The 12137-nt window shown below is 51.8% G+C and overlaps 3 protein-coding genes across 3 annotated transcripts; 1 reads left to right on the forward strand and 2 right to left on the reverse strand.

Annotated features, from left to right (window-relative positions):
- Positions 1-1297: 1297 nt before the first annotated feature.
- On the forward strand, positions 1298-3508 carry UMAG_00465 (uncharacterized protein; the record flags this gene model as incomplete). Its single annotated transcript, XM_011388025.1, has 1 exon — positions 1298-3508. The coding sequence occupies one exon, from the start codon at positions 1298-1300 to the stop codon at positions 3506-3508; it is 2211 nt and encodes a 736-aa protein (XP_011386327.1).
- A 515-nt stretch (positions 3509-4023) lies between these two features.
- On the reverse strand, positions 4024-5109 carry UMAG_00466 (uncharacterized protein; the record flags this gene model as incomplete). Its single annotated transcript, XM_011388026.1, has 1 exon — positions 4024-5109. One exon carries the CDS (start codon positions 5107-5109, stop codon positions 4024-4026), a length of 1086 nt encoding a protein of 361 aa, XP_011386328.1.
- A 1568-nt stretch (positions 5110-6677) lies between these two features.
- Positions 6678-9263, reverse strand: UMAG_00467 (uncharacterized protein; the record flags this gene model as incomplete). The annotated part of the gene is made up of 1 exon (XM_011388027.1): positions 6678-9263. One exon carries the CDS (start codon positions 9261-9263, stop codon positions 6678-6680), a length of 2586 nt encoding a protein of 861 aa, XP_011386329.1.
- Positions 9264-12137: the final 2874 nt, after the last annotated feature.

The raw sequence follows: 12137 nt of genomic DNA on the forward strand, positions 1-12137 counted from the left end.
CACCGTCCAAAATTCACGATAAGTTTGACCCTGATGAGTTCAAAGGTACGTGCACAAGCCTGAGTCGTGTGTATCTGAGTAAGTCCGATCAGTTACACGATTCTCACACTCACGTGGGGCTGGCTCGCGTCCCGCCAAAAAAAAAAGAATCCTAAAAACCCTGTTTTGGAAGTTTTGCGAATTTTGAGCTTTGCCTTCGCTGCTGCCACTGGTTCTCATCGATATTCTCAGGGTTCATTTCAGTGAGAGACTAAATTCCCGATGCAATCGTGAATCATGAATGTGAATGTAGTCTGGCAACTTGCCCTTCTGTTTGTCTTCTTTCGGTCTTCCCGAACTCACAGTTTTGTTCAAGTCCATACGTAGCGACCGTGGATGCACTCGCAAAAAAATAAATGGATGGATGTCCCCACAAAAAATTCAAAATCCCGTGTGGTGCGACGGCACGGTTGCCGAAGTTGCACTCATCACTGGCATCGGCCAGAGCGACAGATTCATGGTGATCATGAACGGCCACCACTTGCGTGACAGCGATCAAGTACAAATCGTGTGAGTCACGAGTGTTGCATGAGTAAAATTCGTGATTCGTGATTTAGTATCTGCTTGCGATTATCAAGATCGGGAAATCGGTCTCCGCATGTGAATTTTGATCGCGATTGCGTACCGAAGTCAAAACGAGACGTGATCTGCAACAGCCCCTAAACCAAGGAAAATGAGCTACCAAGCGTCAAACACTGCAGCTTAGAGTTGATGCTCTTAACACTCCGCTCTTACCATAACTAAACTTACCAAGCTTCACAAGCGTCATGCACACCGTTCGCTCCCTTTCTCACCAGCCCCTGAACGACTTCAACTTGCCTTATCTGGCCAAGTCGAAAAGACAGCGTCCGTCGCCTCGTTTCAAAAGCACCTAGCATCGAATATGTCTCTGTTCAGTTGCTGCTTGTTCCGGCAGTATGATGCTGACATCTTCGTTTCTTTCCCCCTGAGCGGTATCTAAAATCTTACCGGTGTGTTGCGCCACTGTCCGTAGCTGCTTTTCTCTATAAGACTGCATAGGCTTATGAAGCGGCTAGTGCATAGTATGTGCAGCTGGGCGTTCGCACAAAGTGTTAGCTGTTGAAGCTGTCCAACTGATCTCGGCCTTATCGTTTATCTGCGTCTGAGAATGAGTCTTGACCTCCTTCCCTCATCACCCTCGCCTTCTGAGTATCACCTTCACTCTCAACCCACCTCTGCCTCTCGTTTCTGTCTCACGGCCGGCGTAGCATCATCGCCGTGCCCGTTCACGATCAGCATGGCCCCTCGACTCTCTGTTCCATCCGTCTTGCTCACGCTCAACATCCGAGACTCTGACCCCGACCACACGTTTCAAGGCTACGATGCGGATAACATAGCGAATGCGCTTGTAGCTCACTCACAAAAGATGGCCGAGATAGCAGCCGAGATAGCAGCCGAGACTTCCGCCTCGTCCTCATCTTATCAAGGTCACGACTCTTCCGACATCTCAAAAGCCATTCAGAGCTATGTTATCACTCACCAGGATAGTCCCTGGTTGCACAAGTTCACACAGCCGTCCGAGCTTGCAACAGCCCATGCTCAGCCGCTGGTAGAGCTCTCACACAACACATTGGCAGTCACATCATCTTCGTCCACTGGAGTCACCGGTGATGTTTCGCTCTCTCCTGTATTCTCGTTATCCACGTTGGTCCACGAACAATACTGGATGAGCATCTTGCTGTGCATCGTGTGGATCATCACTGGTCTAATTCTACTCTTTTTTGGCTGGGCATCTTTCTTCTGGGGCTCCAACTTGGGCAACAGTCCGAAGAGGCTTGATGAAAAGATCAGAAAAGCTAGCCGTCTCGGCCCGCTTTTCGCTGGTCCACCCCTCGCAGGAGGTGTAGGTGGAGTTGTTGTCGGCTTCCTCTTCTTGTCCTTCCTCACCACCGTCGTGACAGCGTCCATCTGCGTTGCCGAGAACAAGTCGGTCTCTTCCATCGCGTACTTTGTTATCTGGCTTCTGCCTGGTCTGCTGGGTGCCTTTCTCGCCGGTCACTGGCCATTCTTCGCAAGAGCATGTACGGGCTTGCTCTGTGGAGCTTGTTTTACCCTCATCATCACTGCCATGTTCGGCATCCACACACTAATCATCCGCGCCATCATCATCATCGTCTTTACCTGCCTCGTCACCGCACCCTTGCTCATTCCGAAACGAAACGTGATCCGTTTCCATCTTCTCAATATCTGCACCTCGATCATCGGCATGGTTACCTTTCTCGATGGTGTGGCGCTCTTCGCGCCACCCCGTGCGAGCTCCGACAGCTGGATCGATCTCTGGGTCCTGCTCTTCGCACTTGACAACTCAACTTCCGAGTTAAGTGCCACAAGAAAATGGGGTTCAGGTGCGTTCAAGGGCTTGATCGCTGCCTCTGTCCTCGGCACCTTGATTGGATTTGCTTTTGAGTTCATCTTCCATAAGCATGCCGCCGAGGATCCGGACATGGAATGGAACAACTATCTCGGGTCTTTCACTCAACACCTTCAAGATTCGCCAGAGGATCGTGCGGGATCGTTTGAACCGGAGGCTACTATTTGGCAGAAGTTGGCACGCGCATTCACTCCTGCTTCGCGCCCTGCTGCGTATGGCAACGTTTCGGCCACAGCAAAAGATGACCTCGAGAAGAGCCCTTTGACCGAGCTTCCCATTGCCAAGTCTAGAAGAAAGGCACGTCGAGCTCGCTCTGCCAGAAAAGGACCAGCGAAGTTCTCCGCTCTGGATAGAGTCGAGTCGGATTCAGAAACCGATTACGACAGTGATTTCAGCATTGGCAAGCTCAACCCACGTCCCATTTCCACCAAAACTTTCGAGTCAAAACTAGATGCAGACGAGCTAGCAGATCAACTCAAACCTCTCGCCGCAAGTAATGATTCCAAATCCACAAATGTGCCAGGTTTACTTGCCAGACCACCCAGCTATCGAACCAACTCGAGCAAGAGCGGAAGCGGCTCTACTGGAAGCGGTATTAGCGGTACCACTGCCAATTCTGCTGATATCGCCGTGACATCCTGTTTGTCAAGCAAAAGTGGTGATGGCGCTGTGGGGCTGATGATTTCGCCTCCACGTCCAGGTTTCGAACGTGCTACCACCATGTCTCCTCCCCCTCCTTTCCCCTCGAGTGGCGCGCCATCGCCGCTGGCTCCCAGCTTCCCAGCAACTCCAAGCCTCGTAAATGCTATCACGAGAATTCAAGCCGCGCAAGCCCAGGCCAGAGCTTGGTACCAATCGAACCAGCAACAGAACACTTCGGCCGACTCCAAGTCAACCAGTGTCGAACCCAAGCAAGAGAGCTCGACGTCCAAAGATGCCTCGCAAACTCAGTCAAAGTCGACGGATGGATCGACGAAAAGAACCAGCTCACCCTTGGCACCTGCGCTTGCGACGGAAGCAAATGCAACTTTCCAAGATTGGTGGGGAAAGGAGGTTAAGGGAGAGCCCAAGTCGTGAATTAGCTGTACAGTGCTACATCTTGTTGAATGCAGGCTGGACAAGATGACTCGGTTGCGAAATCTGCTGCCTTCGAACCTGCATAGGTAGCTCGACCATCCGTTAAGGTCCTCTTGTCTAGCCTTCTCCACTAGCGCCACACTTGCCGATACCCCCTGTGTATGATATTATTTGAGTGCTGCTCTCAGTTCTGACCGTTTGTCGTCATGCATCAATGGACAATCATGAATTTACGCCTAGCTCTGCAGATGCTATGAGTCACACGTCACAGATCTTGCCAAGCGGCACGGCAAAAAACAAACGAAATAGCGACAGACATTCACGATTCGTTCTGTGCGCAAGCGCCCTCATGACTACATAACGACAGCACTTAGTGTAGATGGTAACACATTTTGATGGGGAAGAGAAGGCCCTTCGAACGAGCCATTGAAAGGGCTGCAGACGCTACTGAGCAGAAGCAGTCTCAAATACCTGTCTTCTCAAGCGATCAGCCTGCGAGGGTGATGACTTCGTTCTTAGTAGTCGTGGTGACTCCAGCCGCCTTCCTTGTGGCCACCTCCATGACCGTGCTTGCTATGGCCGCCGTGTCCACCGTGCTTGCCATGTCCACCGTGCTTGCCATGTTCACCATGCTTGCTGTGACCATGCTCGGACTTCCCCTCATCGCCCTTGCCACCCTCGCCGTCTTTCTTGTCATCTCCCTTGCCTCCCTTGCCTCCACCCTTCTTGTCATCTCCCTTGCCTCCCTTGTCATCTCCTTTGCCTCCCTTGCCTCCTTCGTCGCCACCCTTCTTGTCATCTTTCTTGTCGTCTCCCTTGTCATCTCCCTTGCCTCCCTTGCCTCCACCCTTCTTGTCATCTCCCTTGCCTCCTTTGTCATCTCCCTTGCCTCCCTTGTCATCTCCTTTGCCTCCCTTGTCATCTCCTTTGCCTCCCTTGCCTCCTTCGTCGCCACCCTTCTTGTCATCTTTCTTGTCGTCTCCCTTGTCATCTCCCTTGCCTCCCTTGCCTCCACCCTTCTTGTCATCTCCCTTGCCTCCTTTGTCATCTCCCTTGCCTCCCTTGTCATCTCCTTTGCCTCCCTTGCCTCCTTCGTCGCCACCCTTCTTGTCATCTTTCTTGTCATCTCCCTTGCCTCCCTCGTCGCCACCCTTCTTGTCATCTTTCTTGTCATCTCCCTTGCCTCCCTCGTCGCCACCCTTCTTGTCATCTTTCTTGTCATCTCCCTTGCCTCCCTCGTCGCCACCCTTCTTGTCATCTTTCTTGTCATCTCCCTTGCCTCCCTCGTCGCCACCCTTCTTGTCATCTTTCTTGTCATCTCCCTTGCCTCCCTTGTCATCTTTCTTATCATCTCCCTTGCCTCCCTTGTCATCTTTCTTATCATCTCCCTTGCCACCCTCGTCGTCACCCTTCTTATCATCACCCTTTCCCTTATCGTCGCTCCATTCTCCGCCACGGCCGAAGAGTGAGACACCTTGGTAGAGACCTGAGTTTCGAGCTACCAGGCTGTTGCTTGAGGTAGCATCATTACCAGTGGGTGCGGCATAGGCGCTAAGCCCAGCGGCGAGTACAACGAATGGAACTAGAGACTGGAACTTCATGTTGAGGAAAGTTCGGTAGACTTGGGATGATCGATCAAAGTGAGATCGGAACGAGAATGGCAAGAAGGACTTTGCGTGTGTGTGTGTGTGTGAGGTGCTGAGCGATGGAGAGTGTGTTTGGCCTAGAATGGCTGAGACGGCTCTGGTCGTCCTTTATATCCTTTTTTGAAGCTTCAGGAGGGTCGAAAACTGTAGATCAACCCTCTTCAAAAGGCGCAGAGTCTGGTGACAACATGACATTCTTTGATTTGACCAACTAGCGCCGCTACTGTGACTCTGCACTGCTCGTCTTGCTCTCGTCTACGGGAGTGCAGAGATACCTCATCCTTATGGTGAAAGAATGTGGTTCGAACAGGATGGACAGGTTTGTGTCGGCGCTGTTGGTCACTTCCGTCGGAAGTCACACTGAAGCTGTGTCGTCGAATCGTCACCCCCCTGATGACCACCTGGTCATCTGACTCAGTTGCGTGCTTCGGTGCCTTTTCTTGAGAATCAGAGTGTTTGAGTCCGGTGCATGGGAGCTTCCCGAGGAAGTCAAGCAGGAATCACCATCAAGGTGTGAAAGTGCAGTGTTGGGAAGACGGGAAGGCCATCGTGAGGTAACAACAAGTTTCTCATGAGACAACATTCACGATTGGTAAGAAAATGAGAAGACCAAAAAAGATCGGTGAGCTTTTGGTTTCTTTGGACACCTACAGAGACATCTCGCTTTCCGTCCTGTTGAATGTGCGCCACTGAAACAACATTGAAAGGCGGCTGTGGCGCCGTGGCGTTTCTCATCGGAGCACTCCGACGATTACTGGACGAATTTGAAGATCACACGGTCAGCCGAAGTGTTGTCGGACTTGCCGACCAAAGCCTCGAACCTGAGTCTGTGAAGAAGGATGAGCTTGACCTTTGGTAGAGAGGTTGGCTTGTCAACAAAAGAAAGGTCTTGACAGCTGCGCTATTGTTACTTCACTCTAGGTTCGGCCACCGCTCACCTTTTGTGAGTCACGCACGCCCTGAAACGAGTCACTTGAGCAAGCTTTCCGATCCGATCGCGTCTGCGCTCTCTCATTCGTGATTAGCTTGGCTCGTGTGGTCACGAGACGCCGGCTTCTGTGATCAGGGAACTTGAACTTTCTCTCGTCTCCTTTGGCGTAGCCGAAGGCCTTCCCACACAAGATCGCGCCACTGACGGCTTTCGAAACTGACTGTGCTTGCAGGCCATAGTGCCTGGCTTTCCCCCAGCGAGCATACCACATTGAATGACCTTCTTGGGACGACAACATCAGCGCATCGGCGCACCGCCATCACCGCCACAAAAACCATGGATGAGCAATCACGAAGATCTGAAGTTGGAATTATTGGGATGCCATATTCGTGATTGTAAGGGTCAGGAATTCTAAAAATACAAACTTGAGAGAGACAGGAGACGCAGTGCTTTGTGTGTGTGTTGACTAGTCAAGAGCGGATGCGCACATGCTGCAACAGCAACTGGACTCGCTCTCGTTCAAGTCTTTTTGGAGGCAACACGCACAGCCATGCGACGAAGCCAGCCACAATGGCCAAAATAGGGGATGCAATCAACGTAGTGCTAGAGCGAGCGGCTGACGGTCAGGAGCCAGCCAGTTCCTCGTTTCAAAAAGCGCTTCGAGGCCCGGCTCGCGGTGGAAGAAAGGTCCAAAGCTCAGGACGCTATCGAGAATACCTTGCAGTCCACGCAGATTCGCATCCAGTAGGTCGAGAACCAAGGGCGATGCAGCGCCGTACTGGCTGATCTGTTGTAGTGCATCTGGTACAAGCGCGCAGAATGAGATGTGCAGCACCGAGGCCAGATGCGTGGGTACAGGATGCCGACTGCTGTGAATCTGTAGCGCAGGCACGATCATGTCATCCTGCGGCAACGGAACTTCGATACGAGATAGGTCCGGCAGGTGCGGCGTTTCTCCTGTGCCAGCATCGCTGCTACGATGGCTGTTATAGCCTGATCCGCCATCCGAAGAAGGCACACTGCTGTATTTGTCGTGCGGGGGCGACCCGCCGTTGCGAAGGGTTCGCTCGACTTGCTCATCAACCATGTGACGGGATCTCCCGATGCGAAGGGCGCTCCTCCTACGAACAATGTTGCGCGAATCGCGCGATTGATCGAGCAAATTCTGGAGCATGGCCGAAGCCCTGGGCCACGACGGATCTTTCGAGCCCTGCAGCCACGGAAGGCCCTCGAGAAAGCTGCAAAGCTCCAAAAAGAGTAGCGAGGCCTTTCCGACTTGATTAATGAGATGTGTTGCCATTGACTGCGCCGATGCAGGCAATTGGACAAAGAGTCTCGAGTCCAAGTCGAGTAGAGGCTCGAAAGCTTGCTGCACAAATAGGATCATGGACCACGTTCTTTGGAAGTGTTCTGAAAGCTCTGCAGCAGTGCTGTCTGGTTTGTTCAAGCAGGCTTTAAAGTTTCCAAGGCGTATCCATATCATGATCTGTGTCGACACTCCGGCTTGGTACAGCGTTAGAAGCTCTTTGACACGAGCAGGGTTTCCGGGTGCCGCAATGATTGCAGGCAACCTTTGCGGAATTTGCTTCGAGACCTGGATTGCCCTGCGCGCAATCATATACCAAGGCTGTGCGGCGTTGGCGGAACAAGTCACCGGACTCGACAAGGCAGAGATCATGTCTTGGTTCGTGCTGGTAGCCATCGAGATGCCCTGCAGCATCGATGTTGACGGTTCCTTTCGCTGAGACCAGCCTGTATCTATGGCAGCCGGCATTGCGAGCCCGAAATCTAGTCTCAGCATGTCTGGGTTGCCAATTCCTATTGCGGTTGGATCGAGATTTGGATCCGGCGTCAGGCTGGGAGAGATATTTGTAATCGAGTTGTAACCATTCTGATCAAATGGTACGCTGGGTACCGCGATCGAAGAAACGGGCGAAGCAGCCGACAGCTGAAGTGCACCAATGTCAACTTCTTCGCGTGTGCTGCTCCGAACTGCCGGAGGCAGACCGAGTCCACCGGCAGCAGCAGCGTCGCAGATGGCCGAGTACCACAAGAGAATCTCGGCAACATCCTTGAGCGCCTCGGCACGATCGACCCGCGCACGATATGCAGGATCCGACGTGAGCACGGTATCATCAACAATACGCACACCTTCGGCGTTGTTAAAGCCCAAAGCAAAGAGGTCCTCATGCTGCTGGCGCAGTAAGTTGGTCGCCAAATCGTCCATCATGCGTAGGCCGGTTTGCATGGTGAACATTGCATCCTGAAGCACGTCCAGATCTCCGTTGAGACTACGCAGTGGGGGGCATGTGTTGCTGAAGAGATGGAACGCATACGCCATTCGGAAAGTGGTGACGGATGAGTTGGCCATGAGAAAGTTCCTAGCACGGATCCAAGCAGCTTCAGCAATTTGGGTATCTTTCTGGCGGCGAAAGCTGTCATTGTCGTCTCCACGCCATTCTCCCGGGTCTTGTGAGCCGTACTGACTTGCATAGGCAATGATAGCGTATTGGAGGGCTTGCATGGAGATCTCGTCTGCTTTCTTTGAAGAGTGTCTGAAACGGCCAGTGGGCCGATACAGTTCATCGCAGACAAAGGTGCTGTAGAAAAAGTTGGGCGAGAGATGCGACACGTTGTTGACCGCCATCATGTCGTCCCACGCGCGAGCGGCTGCATCGCTGAGGAGACCACGTCGAGGATGGATGACCGTATCCAGACCTATGCCAGCTGGTGTGGCGCCCGAACCGAGGAAATGCTGCCAGATCCATTCCCACGACGCAATGTAGGTGAAGAGTTGCTTGGTTGAGATGTAAAGACCATCGATCTGATCGCTCATATTCTTCGAGGTGGATGAGAGGCCTGCGGGCAAATATTGATGCGAGGAAAGCTGGAAATGAAGCGCCGAGTAGCTCGCAGAGGTCTGAGAGATTTGGCGAAGCTCTTGTCTGCTCGAGCTGACCGACTGCTGTAGCTCACTCCAATGGGTGGTACATTGAAGATTCTTGCGGACGCAGAGCTTACAAGGGCCTGTATATTGAATCGGCAAGCCGTCCCCGCCCGCTTCGGCAAGATCACATCTCCTTTTCGAACGACGACATTGGTCGCATGCGCGGTTCTGCAGGCGCGAGCCCATCCTCGCGGCTTTTACCTTTTCTTCGACGGGTCGTATCAAGTCCATTGCGGCGTGTCAGCTCGGAATTGGATGGGTACAACAGACTCTTCCGGTTGCGTAAAGTGACTGAGACTCTGTGCCAGACAGACGCTGAGACTGCGTTCGAACGTCAAACGTGTTGGTTCGCTTGTCGGAAGAGATTTATCGGGTCTATAAGGATATCTGCATGCTACGACAATGAATGCAAGAACCATCAAGATGCTGCGATGTTGGCAGCAGTATGCTGTAGGCGGAAACAGCTCCTTGATAAGGAAGGGTGTGCGTAGTATCGATTTCTCACGGTGAAAGACTCCGATGACTTACGGCGCTGCTCGATGTCGAGCTGATGCGGCTGGTCACAGTGGAATGATGGTGCAGAAAGGATGGTGGAAGAGTGGAAGCAATGCCTTGTGGCGACGAGCGGGCAATGATCCTGGAGCAATGGTGAATACTGATGGAGGGTGTGGCGAAGACGGAGAAAGTGTAGATCTTGTGACTGTCTCGACGTTTGTCAGTCGCGTCTCTTTCTCTAAGGAGTCGAAGCTGCTACAAATATAACAGAGTTGAGCAGGATGGCAGGATAGCAGGATGGCGGGATAGCAGGATAGCAAGGGAGCAAGGGGAGAAGAAGCGTGAGGAGGCAGGGTCCTTAATATTCTGAAGCGCTTTTGGCGGTTTTTGGGGGCGATTATTTTTGATAAATTAAATGACTACCTTGGTGGCCCAGGATCCAAGTCAACGAGTCAGGCTAGAATCGAGCTACATTCGTGATTCGTGATTCACAGATTGACAGCCAGACTCGCAAGTCCGACTCAGGACGGGGTCTCAGGTTTCGTTTCCTCCGGCAATTTCGGTCCGACAGATGGCCAGAAGACGTGGGCTTCGATAGACAGGCTCAAGCTCGGGATGAGGCCCAAGGTGAACTTCGGGATGAGTTCATGTATCAAATTCGACTTCGAAGCTGAAGCCGAGAGATGTGCAGCGCAAGGCATCCAAGAGAAGCCCATGAATTAGCTAAAGGCTAGACGCCATGCACCAGCCGCATGACCGAGTCGAGTATAATACGAGGTCTGTGGCTTGTGGCGAATCGAAGGTTGCTTGACAAAATGATTCAAAGCTTGCATTTCATGCGCAACAGCGTAACCTTGCCGGAAAGAATAGGGTGCAACGGACTTGCTGCTGCAGGCGTCATGATCCACCCGAACCAGGTATTGACTGGCGAAGCCACAAGCAAAGAGCCATTGAACTAACTACATGGCAATCGTAAATAGAAACCAATCGTGAATCACGAATAGCTCGCCACACACGCCCACCCAAGAGATGTCTGAACGTAATCGTGAATTTTACAGGATTTGGGGGCTAATTTAGAGCTCGGCGTGTCAGCGCGCTGTGAGGTCCGGCTGGCTGGCAAGACGCGTGATGAAGCAAAGCAGAATCGTCAATTTTTATTTTTATTTTTACTGTCATACACCGACCCAAGCCAAGAGAGGCTTCTGCGCAAGTCAAGAATCATAAGAGCACGAATCTTGGCAAACAAGACTCACAATCGTGAATCCATGGATGGACAACGAATCACGAATACATGCAACAAAGATTTCATTTTCATGATTCGTGATTCGTGAGTTGCCGGCAATGGTCGATGCGAGTTCGGTCGGGGCTGGAAAATGCTTTTGTAGGCGCATAGAAGGCACTTTCACCATGTCACTGCTTGGAGCTTTGCAGAACCCACATGTTTCGTTCAAATTCAATTCTGCGTTCGAGGCAGAGTGATCCAAAGTTGCAGATCCTGATTCACGAATCACGAATGTCAGGTTTGTTTTGTTTTTTTTTGTTTTCTGTGAATTGTGAATTCCGAATAACGTTACAAAGAATTGACCGACGTTGGCATCTGCAGAATCTGTACGTTTGCTTGACCGGTGCCACCGGTGGAAAAATCACGAATGTAAGCAATCCATTTGGATAAGACCCGACTCACGACTTTTGGGACCAACATCCGTCGCTACCACCACTAGCGCCTTGGTTGCTGTTTTCACATAGACTTGATGCTAGGAATTGCTTCGACCATGCTGGGATCACATGTTCGCATCCAACGCAGTCTCAACATTGTCGCGCTCGACAGAGGTCATGCAATCAGACGTGAGAATCAGCCAGCTCCAGCTGCAGGTATATTTTAGTTGGACCAGGAGCAGCGGCTCTGACCGAATAAGCGAGGGCTTAGACCCAGCTCACTTTGATGACTCGCTTCGACGACATTTGATGGATTGTACAATCGTGAATGTGGAGCTAGAGTTCGGAATTAAGGCGGGTTGGGGCGTCTGGGAGATGGAGAACGACAAGAGCATCTCGACATCAAGATCATTACGTCCTTGAGCATGTTGCAAAGCAAACGTTCTCGAGCTCTGACTCGTAGGGTTCCTCTCATCGCAGCCTCACCCGTATACATGCATGTTGGTGAGTTTGGCTCCGTCTGGCAGAAATCGATTCAGTGCAAGTTGCACTTGTGACCGGAACTGGAATTCCGACTTGATCAGAGCTTGCGACATAATCAAGTTCAAGTTGGTCTGTCCAATTTCCGAGAGCATGCACTTGACCCATACAGTGAGTCTGAGCTGAAAGCAAGATGTTCGAGCATCAGTCACAAGTGTGTAGCAAGTTTTTCTTCCATCTTCCGAAGCAATCTCGCATTCGGGAAGGGCGCTTTCCTGGTAGGGTATCAAAGTGTCCTACCTGCTTTCCAGGTCCGAAGCGGCTACAGATTGGCGCATTTCATACCGGCCTTCGAATCCGGTGTTGAACGACACACTCAGACACACGCATGCATTACTACGCACAGCTTGCGTCTCTTACTACAACCACGCACCTCACCATGCTCTCTACTCGTCGCATCTTCGACGTGATGGT

The sequence above is a fragment of the Mycosarcoma maydis genome, chromosome 1 (assembly GCF_000328475.2).
Source record: "Mycosarcoma maydis chromosome 1, whole genome shotgun sequence".
Taxonomy (NCBI): Eukaryota; Fungi; Basidiomycota; class Ustilaginomycetes; order Ustilaginales; genus Mycosarcoma; species Mycosarcoma maydis.